Raw genomic sequence first — 19,359 nt, forward strand, 5'->3', positions numbered from 1 at the left:
GAGAGGACCTCCAAGTCCGTTGGGAATTGCCTCTGGTTGAGGCGTACCCAGGCCAACATTCAAGTTAGCCATTGCTTGGCCTCCAAGCCAATTTTGCCTTTGAAGGCATCTGGGTGGTCCACTTTTACAGTGGAGGGGGCTGGAGGCTGCGCCAAGGTGACGATAGGCGCTGGTGGAGGTCCTTGGGAGGCTGGAGCCGGTCCCAAAGGGAAGGACAAGGAAGGGTAGGGGTTGAAAAGGGAGAGGGGGTTGCGCCTGGGGGCCCCTGTGGAGATGATAGGGGCTGGGGCCCCAAGGAATGGTTGAGCCTTGCCAATAGGCTTGGCTTTGGGCGCGGCCCTGGGAGTTTCCTTGACCGCAGGGGGTTTTTGTTCTTCTGGGGTATGGGGACCCCGGGCGGATTGGAGCTGGGCAAGCCCATCCTTGACAACATTGACCGTCTGTGAGATATTTTCAACGTTGGTTTGAACCTCTTGGCTAATTTCAGCTTGTTCCAAGAGGGTCTGTTCAATGCGGTTGACTTGGGATTGGAGCCCCCAGAGAAGGTGGATGACCCGCTCAAGTGAGACTTTGCCAAGCTCAGGGGAGGCTGGCGGAAGGAAGGGTCCCAGCTCTCCCTGATCAATAGGGGAGCAGGCTTGAGAGGGCGGCCGGGAGCGGGTTGCCATGGGATGTGTGGGGTAGGACCGGCCAGCGTGGGTGGATGCCTGGGAGGAAGAACGTGGGGGAGTGTGGGAGGTAATGTTGGAAAATGTGGGGACTAGTGGTGCCTATATCAGGACTTATGAGCGCTTTATTGTATGTATACGCTAAACCCTTGCCTCAACCAGCCTAGCGTTGGACAGTTCTTACCCTGATCAACTGCCGTGGACAGGCGTGATGCGGGGCAGTGCTTCTGCAAGCGGGTGGATTGGCTGTCTAGGGTCGCTAACGAAAGGTGCGGTGACCGGTGGTATGCGGACAATTAGAACCCATTAGCCTTATAGCAATTTGGTACTAGGTGGGGACAACGCTGGTTTGATTATTGACAGCAAAAGGCAATCCTGATCACCTGATTTCCCTTGTGCTAGTACTAGGGGCCTTCTTGTTGTTGGGCTAAGTGTGTGTGCTGGTGGGCACGGTTTGCAACCAACTTAAGGTCAATTACCTAGTGTCCTAAACGTCTGTAAGGACGTTGAGGGTGCAGGCGCTTGTGGCCGTGTGACTATTACAGGGAGCCGCTTAGGGCGGCGATGGGGTACCCTACAACAACGAACTAACTAACTACAGCAACCACGCACTATAAGGCGGCGGTGAACTACGTATGTACAGTGAGGGCAACGCTTAAGGCGTGTGTCTAAGTAGTTTTCTGGGCTATAAGGCCCTTGTACAGTGTGGGATGCAACAAGAGGTAATCAACCTGGGTGTTACCATGGTTGGTTGGCCTCCTTATATATTCTACAGACAAGCTATTTACAATTACATTATATGCAATACCGTATCAAATAAGAACCCCGCTCCACAGTCGGCCTTACTCATACATACGTGTCACTGACGTGTCATAATGATGTCATCAGATGGAGGTGGCTATGTGTGCTGAGATAAGCGCGGATGGGGACGTGGCTTGGCGCTTAGCGTATGATATAAGCGCCAATGTCACGTGATTGAAAATGTTCTCCAATTGCCTTTGTTTAAATTTGAGAAATTGGGAATAAATTCCCTGGTATTGATTGTGTCTACAACAAAGAGTCCCCTTTTATACCCTAGAGTGGCAAGGTTACTGAGTCATTCACCTAGTCAGAGTATGGATATGACTTGCTTAGGACTGTGCTTCCTAAGACTTTGATTGGTGGGTGGGAAGGCACAGATATGACTAGGATGGAATGTGGCTGCTCTTGGGTTGAACTGCAATTAGTTAAAAATAGAAACATCTAAATACATGACTCAGTCTATCAAGAAATGCTTGGCAGCCAATGAGCACTTAGAGTGAGTCATTAGTGTGAGTCATTCTGGTGGCAAGCAGAATGACTCATAAGCAGGATTCGCAGTGCCACTAGAAATTACTAGATAAGGAGAACCTTAGTAATCTCATGAGAGGTATGACTCAACTAAGCTAGGAATAAGGTTCATTTCCCAAGTTAGAGCTAGTCATGTGATGAGCTAGATGTAAAGATATAAATATAATGATTAGTAAGGTACTTGAGCCACATAGATAGAATCTTGTGAAGCTAATATCTCCATGAGATCTTATCGTATGAGCACGTGACAGGCAGCGTTAGAACGAGCGGAAGGAGCTCTATTGAACGATATGTAACACATACAGTCGATATGAGCGTTACATAGAGTAATGACAGGAATAATGGAAAATAGGAGTCAAATGGCCATTAAATCAGAAAGTCAGATATATACAGATTATTGTGGATGGTGAGCTGTGAATGCAAAATTGTGTGATACATAACATTGCCTTAAGCAACTTCCTCACCGTAGTTAAGTAGTTAGATGCTGTAGGTAGTTACTTCACCACCTTACATGGTATCATTTGTACTTAGTGGCCACAAGTGCCAAACCCCCCTTGGCATCCCAGACAACATCCAGGACAATACCACACCTCAAGCAATTGTGATCTGTCTCTTTTGCCTAAGTTTTGTTTTACTTGGAGGCATTGTCCTGGTTACTGAATAAAGAGCAAAAAGATCCCAGAGTCCATTACCGACCTTATGGGTCCATTGAAATGGAATTGTAAGTGCTTGCAAACAAGGACCATGAGTTTCTTGCAACACACAGGCCATCAAATCCACCCGTATTTTTCAGCACTATGTCACAGATTTTGGAACTTAAGGAGCATTCATGTACATTTCTTTGTTTTGTTTTGTTTTTTATAAATTTGCCACGTTTTTTGTGTGAATTCATCCCATTTGGTGAGAAAGTGTGCATATGTAGTGGATTTTTGCCTTGGCGCCAAGTAAAAGCACACATCCGCGGGTTAGGTAATGGGCAATTGCTGACGTCCACCTGAGTTTCAGGCTGCCCCTCCGTCTCCCGACGACAACCGGGTCAGAAGTTTTTAAAAGGACGACAGGGTCGGGGCTTGTTCGCTATAGCCGTCATTACACCCTTACGGTCGAAATTAATTTATCAATCCAACAGCGGCTTACCAAGAGCGAGGTCGACACCGCAAGACTTGATTGCCGTCAATTCTATTTCATGCTAGTATCGTAAGTAGTTGAACGTCTAGCATAAAATTACCGGACCGCGTAGATCCGGTATCATTACAATTAGGGTGTTAGATTGCGATGGTATGTCAATGTTAGTGACATACCCCTTCATTCCCGGTTGTCTATAAGATCTGAAATGAGCAACTGCGTACCCAGGTGATGAGAGCGTTTCTCCGAAAAGGCAAGGTTTCATGAGAACTTCGTGATCAGGTCAGATGAATTGCAGTTTCTGTTGAGCGGTGATACTTCTTTTGGTTCGTTTATTCGAAATCGAAGTGCTCGCCAACCTACCCGACAAATCGGATGAAGCTTACCGAATAACCAGCACGAAACTCGGGATTCATTTCGCAAAAGTGACCCAGAGATTCCGGTGATCTGCAAAGTGTGTTGCGCCTACCACAAGTTTGGAGGATGCCAGAAAATTACATCAGAATCGGCAACAGAAATACTTTGCAGATGCGCAAGCCACCCCTTGAAACCACAACACAAATTATGAACGATTGGATCAAAAATGGTATTCACGGGATGTTTGTAGGTTTAGCACATTTGCGTTTTTCGATTAAGCCAGTCTTAGGACACCTCATTTCCAACCACGATATTGGGTCCATAGTCGCACCTGAAAAAGAGAGCCGGTTTAGGATGGTCGGTTTGGCGAAGAGTAGATGATCCTTACCAGCCTCGCTCGTAGCAAAAATTACTCCCAGATCGTTCCGGGTCGTCGACACATAGTAGCTCCTGGAATCGCCTAGAGAGATCTATAATTGATTCACAAGGTAAGATACATGCAGTTGTTCAAGCGGCTGACTTACTACAGAGCCTCGCACAACGTCCCCTCCACGAAAGCAGTCGGCAATCTTTACTTTATCTTTCTCAGTTGAACGTACATCCTGTGAACGAATAACGCCTGTGAACTCTTCTCCGTGAGGAAGAGGAATGCCGTCGACAACAGTGATAGACATGGTAGCCTGGAGTGGTGACAGTCGGGTAATAGTCCCAATCACCGTTACACCAGGAGAGGGAGGCTGAGCCCGTCCAGCAGTTACAGGTATAATCCCACCCTCGGACTTGATTCCGAGTAGTGAGGACCTTGTCACTCCGTTCCGACCATATATCCCGCTGGAGGTTACCGGTGATTGCAATTGAAGCGGCTGCCCAGGAAGGAGAAAGTCGTTCATTGAGGGGAGGGTGGGGGAGTGGTGGGAGAAGGTCACGTGAGACGGTGGCGGTGTCAGGGCAAATATTTCTCAACTGATAATTGGGGCAAGTGAAGAATTCCCACCATCGCTCTCAGTGCGCAACATCTGATCAGCCATGTCGCTTTCCCGTGTCCTGGTCCGAGGTGGGCCCCAATCATAAGAAATGTAACGCCATATGTGCTCAAAATAAATCATTCGCATTGTTTCTCTGACAGGTTTACACTCGTCCGCACGCCGTCATGCGCTCTCCAAGTTTTCGATGCCGGCGATGAGTCCGACAATGACAGAGGGCGGCATCGCGAGTTGGAAGAAGAAAGAGGGCGAGTCGTTCTCTGCGGGTGACGTACTGCTCGAGATCGTAAGTTCACGCGTCTTATCGCTACCCTGGAACCGCGTCCAATCACATACATGCGTGTATCTCAGGAAACGGACAAGGCAACCATGGACGTCGAGGCTCAGGATGATGGTGTATTGGCCAAGATCATCGTACGTGATTGTCGCATACATGGATCAAACGTTCTTATCTCTATGTCTGTTAGCGCGGGGACAACTCGAAAAATGTGCCAGTCGGAATACCTATCGCGATCATCGCTGAAGAGGGAGATGACCTCGCTGGTGCGGCTGACTTGGCCAAGGAAGCTGAAAACGAGAAGCCGCCTGCAAAATCCGAATCTGAGGGCGAGTCTAAACCAGAACCGCCCAAGGAGGAACCCAAGAAGGAAGAGTCGAAGCCAAAAGAGTCGCCCAAACCCAAGGAAACTTCAAGCAAGCCAGAGCTTCAAGCTGGTGCCCCCATTTTCGCTACTCCGATCGCGAAGAAGATTGCACTGGAACGCGGAATCCCACTAGCCAAGGTCAAGGGCTCGGGTCCGGAAGGCCGTATCTTACGGGAGGATGTCGAGAAATACCAGGGAGGCGCAGGCGCAGCGGCATCCACGGCTTCTGCCGCTACCACACCGGTCGAATCGCACACTGAGATCCCAGTATCGAATATGCGTCGCACGATTGGCCAAAGACTCACGCAGAGTAAACAAGAGGTGCCACATTACTACGTCACGTCGGACATCGATATGGGCAAGGTGCTCAAACTGCGTGAAGTTTTCAACGCTGGCCTAGCCGGGAAGGAGGGTGCACCGAAGTTGAGCGTGAACGATTTTATCGTCAAAGCGGTTGCTCTCGCAATGCAGGATGTTCCGGAAGTCAACTCGGCATGGCTGGGAGATAAGATTCGTCAGTAAGTAAACCTGTCGCTTACCGTGGATATGCGCTTATTTTAGTATTAGGCACAACGTAGTCGATATTTCTGTTGCGGTCGCTACCCCCACTGGTTTGATCACGCCTATCGTCAAGAATGTTGCGACCAAGGGCTTGACTGCTATTTCAACCGAGTCAAAAGCCTTAGCCAGTAAAGCTCGCGCCGGTAAACTTCAGCCGCAAGAATACCAAGGTGGCACCTTTACTGTCTCCAACCTCGGCATGTTTGGTGTCTCGCATTTCACTGCTATTATCAACTCCCCGCAAAGCTGCATTCTTGCCGTTGGTTCCACACAACCGGTGATCGTACCCGCTCCCGAGGAGGAGAAGGGATGGCGAACCGCGCAGATCATGAAGGTGACACTTAGCTCTGACCATCGGACAGTAGACGGGGCCGTCGCAGCGAGGTGGTTGCAAGCATTTAAGGGGTATCTGGAAAACCCGCTTACATTTATGTTGTAACCGTGCAACTGTATTCGTTGATTTTTTTACCCTTCTGGTCTTGTCGGGTTTAATAGACCTTCGTTTCTCGATAGGCTTATTACATGGTGCATATAATAGTGAATCCCATCGAGCAAAGTTACTTGCCCATAGATTTTCCAACGGACTTCCATTGGAGCTGGAGGGCCATAAGGGATGTGACGACTCTGAGCATCAGTTAGCGCTTGCAACGGTCGAGGGGTAGATTGACCCACCCAATAATTCCTGCCACACCATCGTTGACACCCACAAAACCAAGGTTTGATGCAGGCAGGAAAAAATCGAAAGAATCTTGAATAAGTTGGTATCGAGTGCTGTAGCGGTCACTGGTAGTTTTTAAGAGTCAGTTGGCGGGGGTCAATGGCCAGGAGTTGGGGAAGATGCTGCGTCCTGGATCTGAGGGTACCAAATTAGGGAAAAACACGCACATGTCAAGCGCCATGGCTTTGGACGAGCGATCGGCGTCCGCACCAACCCCCTTTTCGGAAGCCGAGCGCAGGCGCTTGGCCTCATTCGCCAATCTTGCAACCTGCGTAGGGTGGTCAGCTAAGCTAATTGCCAGCCGCGAGGTACCAAATATACCCTAACGAGTCCGTGGACAATACTAAACAAGATCCCAGAGAGCCAGAAACGCTGAGAAGCTTTGTTGACTTTTGTTGAAGATGTGGGAGCGAGGTTCAAGAACCTTATAGAATTGAGCTGGATGACACTCCGTGAGATCAAGTCGCCGCGTGTCACCCCTGGAATTACATACCCATACGACCGCATCCAAAGAAAGGTATCCCGCATAGCTAATTTGACGAGCAATCGTCGTATACTGCTCTATTGGATATGATCGGAGAGTAGAAAGCTGGGACGCACGCAATGCTGCCTGAAGGTGCTCTACCGGCTTCATGAGGCGCATTACTACACCCAACGTGCAATCAATCCCAAGGACCATTCGTCATAATTCAAGTCGGCTCACATTTACGGCCGCTAGCCAAAGCATTTTTCAGAGAATTCCATCGCGAGGCTTCAAGTTTGTGTCCCCTAGTAAGCAAGACCCAAGCCAAGAATCGAGCAAAGTATTGTACTGTGCGGTAAATCTTGTCCCGGCCAAGAGTAGTACCCAGGAGTTTGATAGACTGAGAGACAAGCGGATGCAAGACAATCTGGGAGGCAACTGCAGCCATGGTGAAGAGCGGGGTGGACGATTGGTATGTGGTCGCCGGGTCAAGAGTCAGGAGTTATATCCGTTTCCCCCACACATTCACGTGCGAATTGTCCGGCTCACGCGGGGTAAACGCCCGACCACACGTGAAATGACGCACGACGCGAGCCGCCGGGCGCCTACTTGTGTAACACAGTAGCCTTTCACCAACCGTGGATTGCAACTGTGGTCTACGACGACATTATGAGACCACCCAACATTGTGCCATACATCAAGCATGCGTTATTCGCTCCTGGCAATATTACGATTACTGCCCTCATAGTAGCCATATACGCTGCTATTTTCATTTCCAGTATTGTTGTATATGAATCTGTTCCAGCACCACCGAAACCACAACATCAGCGGGGACTAAATCTTGAACAAGCTTGGAGAGATTTGCAGTTGGTACATCTTTTGCATGTTACTCCAAATACTTTTCACTCAGTCTCAGTAGATCACCCAAGTTCCTCATCCTTATAATTCACACTCAAACGGCCAAGTTCGAGACTATCTTCTCCACCGTCTTCGCGGGATCTCCCATACGTATCCTCATGTCGAACTTGACAATGATCGCATCAGCAATGGTACTTATTCGGGCGGAGGACGGGTCGTTTACTTTGAGGGCGACAACTTGTTAGTCAAAATCGCAGGGAAAGACCCGGCTCTGTCAGGGGTTTTGTTCTCTGCTCATTTCGACTCGGTATCCACCGGACTAGGTAAACTATGGTTCCATATTATTTTTGAAACACACTCATGCCTACGAGCAGGTGCGACCGATGACGGAATGGGAGTTGTAACGCTTCTACAGCTCGTTGAGTATTACGCCCGCAACAGGCCTAAAAGAACGACCGTTTTTAACATCAATAATGGCGAGGAAGATTGGTTGAATGGGGCTCATGCGTAAGTTCTGACTCTACCGCGTTTTCCTTCTTTATTCAACCGTTCATCAAGTTTCCTTGATCATCCATGGTCGAAATTGCCCAAAACCTTCCTTAATCTCGAAGGCGCAGGTAACGGAGGGTGCGTTGGTTTACTGTTGGATGTGAGCGTAAAGTGACACTTCCTTGTTCAGTCGACCCATCCTATTCAGAAGCTCTTCCTTTGACGTAACCACGGCCTTCCGCTCAGTCTCGCGTCCTCATGGATCGAGTCTTTCGAGCGACGCATTTAAACGTGGACTCATTCGGTCTGGAACGGACTTTTCGGTTTATGAGGAAGCTGGAATGCGTGGTCTTGATCTTGCGTTCTATCGTCGAAGGTAAGTGAGATGAAGAGAGAGAATTTCCCGACTAAATACGGCGACAGGGCGAGATATCACACCGTGTTTGATTCTGCTGCGTGGCTCGGTAACCAGAACTCGCTATGGATAATGATGGAAAGTGCTCTCGAGGCTGGTAATGCGCTGGTTTCCGCTGGGACATCGGGAAAGCCGGTTGATGCCGTCTATTTTGATAGTGAGTCTAGGTTGCCTGGCTGCCAACAATTCTAACTTGTTTCAGTCTACGGAAGCTCGATGGCCGTCATCTCACGTCAAGGAATGCTTGCTCTGAATATAATTCTACTTATACTTGGCCCCGTCTTTGCGGTCGCAATAGTCATGACCTCTCCCGACCGTCATACAGGGCTCATCAACCGGTTCAAGGAAGACAAGAAAGTGTGGATACATGCACCTGTACGGCTGGTGGCAACGTTGGTTGCCACGCTAGGATTGGCCGCTATTTTTGCAGTCGGAAACCAATATGCGAGTACTCTGAATTTTCAGACGACTGACTTTACTAATCCTCCTTGCTACATACATAGATTGCCTATTCTTCCTCTTATGTAGTTGCGGCTTCCCTGGTTTCAGTAGCGATCTTGGCCATCATCATACCAGCAAAGATCCTGGCGTACTACTTCCCTTCGCCCGATCCACTGCTAACGACTGCCAATCACGCCATATTCACTGTGTTCTGGTGGTTTGCTCTATGTATAGCAACCGGTGCACTGAACGAGAAGCACCTTGGAGGGTTCTACTATGCTACGTTCGCATATGCAGGACAGCTATTTTCGCTCCTCCTTTCGTTGGGTGCGATGCTTCATTTCGATGATTATCCAACACTCGGTCAGCCCAACGGAGCTGGTGGGGACCACCTCAATGGCGAATATCAAAATGGTGACCACGAAGGAACAAATGGCGAAGAACCCAATGAACGAACCAGCCTGCTTCAGCGTGCACACCAGGCCATCCACCAGCATATCGCGACTCCGGCATTGGGCCAAGCAAGCAAATCCCGCTCGACTTGGTTTGCTGAGATCCTATTTTCACTGTTGTTCCCTTCGATCCTCGCGTCCGGGACTATGATCATGCTATTGACTGCGCTGAGCCAAACGTTGGCAGATGGTAACTCTCCCATGACAGGTACGCATATAACTTGGCCTTACTGGGTTCTCGACTAATACAGTCCCAGTTTATCTTGCCATTGGCTTCCTTAGTGTTCTCCTAGCTCTTCCTATTGCCCCTGTGGCTCACCGTATCCATATTGGAGCCAGTTTCTTCTTGGCACTGGTTGTTTTCACCACAGCGATCTATAGCTTGACCGCGTTCCCATTCTCTCCATTAAATCCACTCAAGGTCTACGCCCAACAGACTATTGATCTTGATTCGGGCATCAACAAGGTTCACCTGGTCACTCTTCCATCTCTTAATTTGTACAACAAGGACCAGCCGCCACTCTGGTACTCGCTCCCTAGCACACAGAGACAACCCGTCTTTTGCTCCTCTCGATCAAAAGAAAAGGACGGGCTTGGCAGTTGTGAATGGCCTGGCTTGGTACCCAACGTCACACTGGATTCGACCCGGCCCTCTCATTGGATTAAGAGCTCTGTCACCAAGATTGGACGGAACGTTGCCCGCTTCGAAGTCCAAGGACGGAACACCCGGTCTTGTAGGATATACTCGGATGTGCCTATGAAGTCCGTGCGTGTAGAAGGTGGGCACTGGGAAAATGGTTCACAGACCGAAGAAGAGTTCAACGAAATTCGGCTGTGGAGCCGTAAGTGGGATGAGACGTTCCGAGTTTTAGTCGCGTGGCCCGACAATAACGGAGCAAACCGGACCGGAAAGATTGCATGCGAGTGGGCCGAGTGGGACCTTGGAAAGATTCCTGCAATCGACGAACTGAGGACGTTCCTACCACCATGGACGGTGGTGAGTAAACTCGCTGATGGTTTGGTGGAAGGCACGAGGGAGTTCAAAATATGAGCTCAGCAAATTAGCGGATTCCTAAAGAACACTATTCATGATATGTATATTGCAAGCGTGCTCAAATGATATTGATGGACACCTCGACTCGACCATCACCATGAGGCTGATGCGCTCCCAGTACGACTTTTGTAAAGCATAGGCTAAGATGTACCTTTATGGTTATTCATAGCCCATTCAAACTCCCCATTCGTGGTTCTTGCTCAATATTCTTGTCCACCCCAGCCATCCCTCATGCCTGGTGCTCTCAGGACAAACCCACGTTTACAATTGGTTGAGGGCATGTTTCCCTATTTTAAATTCGCCAATTCTCTGGAAACCTCGATTGCTGGAGTAGGCCCCCAATTCTTCCTTTTTTGGTAACATAAAGTGAAAAATCACTGGCAAACGGGCGGAGGGACCTTCCTAGGGGTTACCGGGGGGCTGGCGGAGTCATGCGCGACGATAATCTCTATCCACGAGTATCTTAAGCCTTACTACAAGAGCTTGAGTCTCTAGAGAAACTTCTGGTTTGGCTGGGTTCCGTAGACTCAGAAGTACAACTAGGGTCTAGCGAACTTACTAGTTTTTGGAGACACATATCGATATAATGTTCAAGAGATGGTCACACTATTATTGATAGTGTCGCATGCTTGGACTCACATATCACGCGGGAGGGGGGGACGGAAATTATTGGTGAACCTGACATGCCAATTATAAGCGCCTTTTACACCTAGGTCTTGAGCCTGCACAATGGGATATAGAATTATGTATGCGTTCACCCAAGTGCCACCTGAAAAAACTGAGAACATATATCTGATTGCACCATGATTGAATTTTTTGCTGACCCCCAGCCAACCTTTTTTGAACCAAGGTGTTCGAGAACTTTAAACAAAACCAAAGTTCGCAGCTGGCTGGAACTGGGGGGGGGGGGGCAGCGATTCTCGACACGCCCAGGATCCCCATAAGCATCGCACATTACTTCGACTTTCTGATATTTATGTTACCTTGCGGTCCACACTCGTATTCAGAGTTGTATGACTTGATGCATTGTTTTGACTGAATATCCCCCACCATAACTATCAAGCCACTTACGTGATATTAGTCCCGTAACTCTACTTCTTTAGCCGTTCATCTCGTCCAGATTTTTATATTACACTATCATCGACCCGCATATTACTGTTGACAGCAAGTTACAGAGCTTCGCAGAAATGACGACTGGCCTGTTATACAAGCCAATATGAACCTTCTGTGGTTGTTTAAATCAACAATGAGAGTGCCAAGAAGTCTGTGTCATGACCTGTCTGTAATTCCATATTTAGGCCAGACGGTCGGACCCTTTTTGGGCTGACCGTGACTTCCCTCAGGCTGAAAAGCCAAGTGCGTCTAAGGGATTTGTGGCGTCTGGTGTCATGAATTAGGGTTCGTACATGTGTCAGTGTTTCTCTTATATACATGCCAAGCTTAAAGTTCCCCCCCAGATTTCACACCAGCCTCTTAGTCTCCCCCTCGGTACGAATAGCTCAAGTTTTCACAAAGCATGAACCTTCTGGCCTTCTGGTTATTGGTCCATCTCGTTACATGGGCACCCGCAGCCACCGGCTTGGTGTTCACCAACTCTTTCCAAGGTTGGACTGGGAACACAACATATAGAATTTCCTGGGAACAATCGGATTCAGATCCAAGCTACTACGATCTTGAACTGGTTCGACCTCATGGTATATATTCCATGGGCATATCTCCCAACCTCTCGTGGCCAGAGGAATGGTCGCATAAATATGCTATTCAAAGTATGGGTTCCAAGTGAGGACATAGAATGTTCTAATTGACATAAGACTATCAGTTCCTCGAAACGGTGACCGTTTTATCCAAGTACCCCTTGGTCCAGAGGTTTGGCCTGGGTGAGCCGGCACATCACGTTATTTGTCTTCCAACTAACAGCACGGATCAGTGTGTATTATTGGCGTACAAGAGGCGAAAATAAAGTCAGTCATTCCATTTAATGATGTACAACTTGTAGATACTGATCTTTATTTTCATATACACTAGATCGCTGCTGTTAGTAATACGTTTTTGATATCGAGTGAGCTCATCGATCCTGTTTTTGTATCAATACCCTGGCTCTGACACACTTTAATAACCACCAGGCTCTAGTGGGAGCACCAACCCAACCACAATAACCTCTTTCATCCCCGTCACAGCAACTGGAGACGTTGTCGAAACAACCGATGGCCATCTGGTCACTCACAAGTCCTCAGAGGTCTACTCTTCAGCGTGCGCTGCCAAATCTTTTTTCTGTTTTGGTTTGTAAAACTGGCTAACCAATTTGATTCTTGTAGGGTTATATACACAACTATCATTGTTATAGCCGATAGGTGAGGAAAACTAATTGCGCTTTACCTCATCTAAACCTTTGGTAACAGCAAGTACTCGCCTTGGAAGAAAATTCCGCTATTAATAGGCTTGGCTCTTGCTTTGACCTTCTTAATAACTCTGCCGATTGTTTTGTGGCTTGTCTTGCGTTATAAACGTCACCCTGCTCTATCGTCTAGTAAGGTCAGACCCTTTCGTTTAGGCTCAGGAGGAGCTGGAGGATCGCACCTTAGTGTTTTGAATCCCGTTGCATTTCACGACTCGGCAGTCAGCTCCACTATGAGCCCCGCCACTTCTACGGGTGGTAGCGTCCGTCAAATCTGGGTCGTGATTGATGGAGAGAAGCGGCTTGTAACTGTCCCTCAAGACCATCCCCAGTCTACAATACCCGGGACCCATTCAGACCCTTTCGCCGATCCTTTCGCACCAGACTCCCCCCGATATACTCAATTCTCCCCCTCTATCACGGCTGATCAAAACGTGCCAAGCTCCAGCCTGCATCCGAACGGTACCAATACTACCAGTTATCCTCCGACTCACACCAATGCTAGCGTCATTTCGTTGGTTACAACTGTGCATCAAGATGCTCATAACATCGGTATGTACCCGGACACGGCCCAGGTCAGGGAACATTTCGGCGAGAAGCAACAGGGAAGGCAAAGGCATCAACCTGAACGTCCTGGACTATCGGAGGAGGAGATTGCTCTACGGCTGATTGTGCCTGGAAGAGCACGAGATATGGGCTCCTTGGGAAGAGACAACGTCCCAGACGTAGATGAGAATGGACTCCTGCCTCCAGACTATCTCCAGGCGACCCAACCTACTCCTCGACAATCATCATGGGCTGGTCCTAGTATTCGCTGACAGCTTTAGATAAATTCAATCCCGACACCCTTGCTCTGTAACAGGACGCCGTCTGTATACATCTTTCCTGGTGTCCGATCTCTCTTTGATTATAGACCCATTGACCGAACTCAAAACCAACTTTGAACCTTTACTCCGTTTTGTCAATTACTGTAGTTCGTTTTCAACAGCTCACTTATTTTTTTTTTACAAAGTGCTACTTTCCTTTATGTTACGAACAGCATCTGTAGTCATTCCTTTATCGATGTGTATGGATTTAGGATCATATGTATACAATTCAAACTTTCATAGTGGTACCATAACCCTCACTTTAACTTATCGATTTGTAGGCCGGGTGGATACTCTCTTGGCCCCCTAAATTGAACGGTCGGTCTGTGACACAGTCTATGGAGGATGTTGTGTACTTGGCCATGCTGGAATGATCGTAGGTCGCATGGCATACGCTAACCTGTACTCCCTACACAGCCTACGTGAAAGGTGCGCGTGCCAACAAACTATTGGCTATGAGAGCCATATTTGAATAATGGCATACTGTGTATTAACTGCAAATCTCCCAATGCCAGTACCCGGCCGTTCAAACTTTGTATATATTTCTTTTCTTTTCCTATTGTCATCGATTCATCACGTATCCCATTTCTCTCGCCCCACACTCGAGACTCATTGCACATGGCCTTCTATACACATGCGCCCGTTAGCATAAAGAGCTACTCATGTAATTTCCCATTTTCTCCAGAGTTCTCCAATCAGGCGACTTAGCTCTCAGACATTCCAGAGGACCCTGGATATGTCTGAAGAAGTTTGCTCCAGAGCGCTCTGGAGTTGAGTGGTCCTTTGGAGAAATAGACGGTTTCGTTGAGCAGGAGATTTTTTAAGTCTTCCTCACCTATGTATTTCACTCATAATGTGCTCTTCCCAACTGAAAATCACCAAGCAGGAGCGCTTCAGTCAATTGAGGGGCAGTAGCGATGACACCGACTCTGGGACCGAGTGCATCGCATCATCCAATGGGTAGACTTGGTGCCCAATGTTTCATCCTAGAATCACCTTGGTGAAACAACGTAAATCGCTCAGATGGATTGCGTCGGCCCCAGAACTTCGCTGCTGCTTATTAACCCCGACGCACAAGTCGCCAAAGCATGTTTATCAATACTCCAAGTCATTTTTCCACACACCCGGCTGGATAATGAAAAAACTAGATATTCATTCTCGTGATGCCTTTTACACGAGTACAACAAATTCTATTCTATTCTACATTGTCCTTCACGGATTCCAGAATACAAACCCGGGTGTGCCTGGTTCTGCCACATCCAGCGCAGCCTGAGTGTAACCTGGCCCAGTCTTACCCTGTGCCTCTTCCACCGACACGACATCAATGTCAACATATCCCATATTATGCTTCATGTATGGTACGAGTTCGCGCAACACATGAGCTTCATCGAAAGGCAAGGCACGATTAAAAGCTATTTCGGGGCCGAACTGTTCTACTCGTTTCTAAACACAGGCTTTCAGTGTGCTTTCGATCATCGATAGGTTACAAAGCATTACCTTGAAAGCCTGGACAAATGGCATTGCCTTCTTATCCTTAATCAGCCCTTTCTCTGCCAGAGCCTTTCTCAATTTTGCTTCATCGTTCGCAGCGCCTTCCTTCCATAGCGCCTCGACCACCCCAACGCAAGCAGTTTGCCATTCTGGGAATTTCTGAGCCACGAAAATCCGCACCGATTTGGGATCGTTGGGACGCAAGGCTTGCCCAGCAGGTCCTCCTCCTTTTTTTCCGGAACGCTTTTGCAGCGCGAGGTCAGCGTCTCGAATTGTCTTGGTGATACCCCGCATATAAGCAGCTGCGCCGAGGGTTGCTTGGTCAAGTTCAGTAGGAAGGGTAGGCCATAAAGCATTCTGGACGCTGGTAGACTCGCGTAGGAGATGCTGCCAGATGTGTTCGGAAAAGTGGGGGGCGATAGGCAACACAAGAAGAGCAGAGGTTCGGACGAAAAGCTCGACGAGGGTAGCATGCATTCCTGTGTCGGCAGTGACTTCTCGGTACCAATCTCGAGCCGATTGGAGCTCATAAAAGCCATCTTTGAGAGCATCCTTGTAGTTGGTGCTATAGCTTAGTCAGCAAATGGAAGATACTTGGCGTACATAAATACCCACGCCTCGTAATTTGCCTTGGTCTTGATGATCGAGTCAACAACCTCTTGTTCGAAGACCTTATCATGGAACGAATATGATTCCCTTCCACCAGTGCGGATCTTGACTTCTTTGCCTTCGGGAGCTTCACCCCGAACTCTGCCCATAACCTCCTTCTCGCATATTTCCTATCAGTCGCTGAGATCCCAGTTTAAAAAAAATACACTAACCTCACACCATTCAATAAGAGTGTACAATCGCATAATTGCAGCGTTCGCAGTTTTCTCCTCAAAGTTGGCATCCTCGATACCGTCTCCAGCGTCCGCTAGAGCCAACCTTGTCGCATCCGCACCAAACTTGTCCAAGCTATCACGGAGGGTCAAGCTGTTACCAGTACTCTTGCTCATCTTCTTCCCGTTGAGCATCAAGTGCCCGTTGGCACGCATGGACAACGGCCAGAGATTGGGTTCGAAAAGCGCAGCGTGGTTATAGATAGCAAAAGTGAGATGGTTTCCGATAAGGTCTTTGCCAGAGGAACGGATATCCATCGGGTAGAAATAAGAGAATTCGCGTTGCAGGGTCAAGAGTTTCTCTGTAGGGATTGTTGAGCTAGGAGGCTTACGGTCCGGAGAGGGATTTGAGAGAATGAAGTCCCAGACTTCATCCGTCAGTTGGTCAGGGGTGATTCCGATAGGGCCAGTTTGGCTACCATTAACCACTCCACCTGGTGATCATTGTCAGCCTCGATGATCTGACTTATTCCATTTTCACTTACCTTGCAACAAGTGGGCGACTGTGTAGTAGGACATGTAAATTGTAGAGTCGCTTAAACTTTCGACCAAGAAAGTGGGGTCCCAGGGTAAGCGCGATCCAAGGCCGAAGCTTCGCGCGCATGCCCACTGGTTGAGCCATGCCAAGATAGCCTCAAACGCATTTCTCGTCTCTTGGTTATACGTGTTCATCTTTGCCAGCAACCTGCCCTTCGGTCAGCCCCTAACCTGGGTTCTATATATGCTGACGTGCTTACAATTCAGCTTGGGCCCTCCATTCTTTTTCACCATAATCCAAGTACCACTGATCTTCCAAGCTGACAACGCACTCGTCACCACTGCGGCTCATCACCCAGCCTTCAGGCTCTGAGTAGGAAAACGCTTCTCCACTTGCAATCAAATCTTCTCGAACCTTTGGCTTAGCATCTTGAACGCTCAATCCTTTATACTGGCCGATGAGCATGGTCCCGCTGTAGAACCCTTCCTTGTATGCAATCTCCTTGGCTTCGGCCAATTGTTTGACATCTTTTTGGGACTGAATCTTCAATGACTTGAGCAAGGCAGGGGCAATAAGATCGCCGTAGCTTGGAGTGGAAATGATAGGGAGAGGCTCGAATGCGACCCAACTGGGTTCGACACCATAGTAAGCGGGCTTCTTCTGCAGGTCTAGGAGAGTTTGAGCGTCCGCAGGAGAATCTGATGGGACTGATGTGACGACACCAGTACCCTATCACTCTATTAGTTACATTAAAACCGCAATTCGATACGTTTACGCGCACCTTGTTGGCTAATACACCCTCCATGGGCAGAACCCAAACCTCATTGTTTACCGACAAAGGTGCATGTATCTTGGTTCCGATCAGAGCGGTGCCGGGAAGAGTTGCCAGCTCCTTGATCTCCCCACGAGCGCTGGTTACGCCTTGGTATGCCATGTTGCGAATTGCACGGTGTGTACAAACAAATACAGCATCGTCTTTAACAGCGTAGAATCCATACGTAATATCCTTTCCGACGAAGCAGTTTGTCTGGCCGTACCTGGCGAGAAGGGTCAGAATCCAAAGACAACTCGAACAAAGCCAGTACCCACATAGTCTCAGGGCGAAGGGTAGCGGCAACCAAGTAGACTTTCTTCTTCTGAATATCTTCGGGTAACTCCTTTTGAGCAGCTTCACTCCATTGCTTGACTTCCATCTTGATGCCAGTATATTCCTGAGGGCCAACCCCTTCTCCATCTTGCCTGTCATGATCCATGCAAGGTTGTCCGTCCTTTGGAGAATAGATGGTATGACGTTCACCAAATTTGACCTTGTTCGTTGCACGCAGCTTGTTCATTTGCCATCGAACAAAAGAATCGTAGTATGGGTTAACATCGGTAGTGATAAACGAGCGACGCCAGTCGATACGGGCACCAAAGCTAGTACAATCCGCCTATTGCCCAATTATGAGTGGACTCAAGTGTAGGAGGATAGCAAGCACTCACGCGAGCAATAGGGGTAAAATATCCAAGCCAATGCAAGGGATCCGCAAATTTCTTAATTTCTGCACGAGGAACTCCAATGGACTCCATAATCTGGAATTGGTATTTCAAGCCGGTTGCCTTTGCTGCGACTTTGCCTTTCTTTGCTTTGTCTACGGCACCAGCTGGGGCAGCGACAACTGGAGCCGGTTCAGCTTTGGGAGGTTCCTCTTCGCCCGTATAACCCCGAATTCGGGGCCAAACATTTCTATCTCCCGAACGATCTTGTCTGCAGCGGCCTTGATACGAGTTAGATTATCAATGTAATAATAAGTAAAATATCGTACTTTAATAGGCATTCCCGTGCAGTGAAAAGCCATCGGAAAGAGAGTACGCTTGCCCAGCATACGTTGATAACCGGCATTGAATTCAATCTTGGATATCGTGAATGCGTGCCCAAGATGGAGAGAGCCGTTCATATAAGGATAGGGAAATGTACCCAGCCACTTTGGGACCTTTTCCCTCAGCGCATCGGGCGTCAAATCAGCATATTCGCTCTCGTGAGGGGCATCTGTATGAAAGACATTCTTTTCTTGCCATTCTTTTTGATACTTTTGCTCGAGCTCCACCAAAAAGTCGCGTTTCGCGGTCTAATCATGTCAAATAAGCAAATGAGCCTCCGTCTTACGCCATTGCAATTAAATTACGCTCACTTTTGGCAGCTCCAGCGTCTGGTCTTGTGCAGTCGCCATGGTGCGCCTAAGGGAATGTGTTGGATGCTTCAGACGAGGCCGATACAAATGCCCTCGTACAATATGACTCCAAGCCTGGAATCCCGCATCCCGAGCTCGCATCGAGCAAATCTTCCGAAAATCTCATCCGATCATCTAGTCACGTGCACTTCCTGCGGGCTTGCTGTGGTTTGTTGACTCGTTCTTGACTCAACCAGATAGGATACAGCGTCTATAGCTACTATCGCATTACCGCAATCGGGGAGCTGAGGTCAAAAAGCGCACGCACACATATTGCGTACCGATGAAGGTCACGTCACCGTACGAGTCCAATGAATAAATTGCGTACGCAGCAGTTTCAGAAGTCGTTCGGAAACACTGGGCGAGGACAGCCTTGCATATACACTGTCACGCAATTTGGATTCCATTTGCCCGACCGGAAGATAGGTGAATCTCGAGCGGCAATACCCATGCTCAAACTACTTTGGAGTGGACAAATTTA

The 19,359-nt window shown here is 48.4% G+C and overlaps 7 protein-coding genes across 7 annotated transcripts; 3 read left to right on the top strand and 4 right to left on the bottom strand.

Annotated features, from left to right (window-relative positions):
- Positions 1–59: 59 nt before the first annotated feature.
- On the bottom strand, positions 60–668 carry RhiXN_11330 (Retrotransposon-derived protein PEG10; the record flags this gene model as incomplete). Its single annotated transcript, XM_043331145.1, has 1 exon — positions 60–668. One exon carries the CDS (start codon positions 666–668, stop codon positions 60–62), a length of 609 nt encoding a protein of 202 aa, XP_043184655.1.
- Positions 669–3,712: 3,044 nt separating this feature from the next.
- On the bottom strand, positions 3,713–4,369 carry RhiXN_11331 (Exosome component EXOSC1/CSL4; the record flags this gene model as incomplete). The annotated part of the gene is made up of 3 exons (XM_043331146.1): positions 3,713–3,810; positions 3,868–3,949; positions 4,004–4,369. 3 exons carry the CDS (start codon positions 4,367–4,369, stop codon positions 3,713–3,715), a joined length of 546 nt encoding a protein of 181 aa, XP_043184656.1.
- A 301-nt stretch (positions 4,370–4,670) lies between these two features.
- Positions 4,671–6,106, top strand: RhiXN_11332 (2-oxoglutarate dehydrogenase E2 component (dihydrolipoamide succinyltransferase); the record flags this gene model as incomplete). The annotated part of the gene is made up of 4 exons (XM_043331147.1): positions 4,671–4,748; positions 4,814–4,876; positions 4,930–5,624; positions 5,674–6,106. 4 exons carry the CDS (start codon positions 4,671–4,673, stop codon positions 6,104–6,106), a joined length of 1,269 nt encoding a protein of 422 aa, XP_043184657.1.
- A 118-nt stretch (positions 6,107–6,224) lies between these two features.
- RhiXN_11333 (peroxisomal biogenesis factor 11) lies at positions 6,225–7,296 on the bottom strand (the record flags this gene model as incomplete). Its single annotated transcript, XM_043331148.1, has 6 exons — positions 6,225–6,291; positions 6,340–6,450; positions 6,553–6,653; positions 6,707–6,823; positions 6,879–7,030; positions 7,089–7,296. The coding sequence occupies 6 exons, from the start codon at positions 7,294–7,296 to the stop codon at positions 6,225–6,227; spliced, it is 756 nt and encodes a 251-aa protein (XP_043184658.1).
- Positions 7,297–7,517: 221 nt separating this feature from the next.
- Positions 7,518–10,554, top strand: RhiXN_11334 (Peptidase family M28 protein; the record flags this gene model as incomplete). Its single annotated transcript, XM_043331149.1, has 9 exons — positions 7,518–7,718; positions 7,768–8,029; positions 8,081–8,213; positions 8,265–8,333; positions 8,386–8,571; positions 8,619–8,767; positions 8,813–8,985; positions 9,114–9,711; positions 9,761–10,554. 9 exons carry the CDS (start codon positions 7,518–7,520, stop codon positions 10,552–10,554), a joined length of 2,565 nt encoding a protein of 854 aa, XP_043184659.1.
- Positions 10,555–12,262: 1,708 nt separating this feature from the next.
- Positions 12,263–13,770, top strand: RhiXN_11335 (GPI-anchored domain-containing protein; the record flags this gene model as incomplete). Its single annotated transcript, XM_043331150.1, has 7 exons — positions 12,263–12,323; positions 12,377–12,434; positions 12,485–12,518; positions 12,583–12,616; positions 12,681–12,807; positions 12,873–12,908; positions 12,957–13,770. The coding sequence occupies 7 exons, from the start codon at positions 12,263–12,265 to the stop codon at positions 13,768–13,770; spliced, it is 1,164 nt and encodes a 387-aa protein (XP_043184660.1).
- A 1,260-nt stretch (positions 13,771–15,030) lies between these two features.
- RhiXN_11336 (Isoleucyl-tRNA synthetase) lies at positions 15,031–18,878 on the bottom strand (the record flags this gene model as incomplete). Its single annotated transcript, XM_043331151.1, has 11 exons — positions 15,031–15,261; positions 15,316–15,874; positions 15,925–16,088; positions 16,131–16,624; positions 16,676–16,875; positions 16,928–17,397; positions 17,450–17,705; positions 17,758–18,098; positions 18,151–18,425; positions 18,536–18,776; positions 18,840–18,878. 11 exons carry the CDS (start codon positions 18,876–18,878, stop codon positions 15,031–15,033), a joined length of 3,270 nt encoding a protein of 1,089 aa, XP_043184661.1.
- Between the last annotated feature and the right edge of the window lie 481 nt (positions 18,879–19,359).

The sequence above is a fragment of the Rhizoctonia solani genome, chromosome 12 (assembly GCF_016906535.1).
Source record: "Rhizoctonia solani chromosome 12, complete sequence".
In the NCBI taxonomy this organism is placed as follows: domain Eukaryota; kingdom Fungi; phylum Basidiomycota; class Agaricomycetes; order Cantharellales; family Ceratobasidiaceae; genus Rhizoctonia; species Rhizoctonia solani.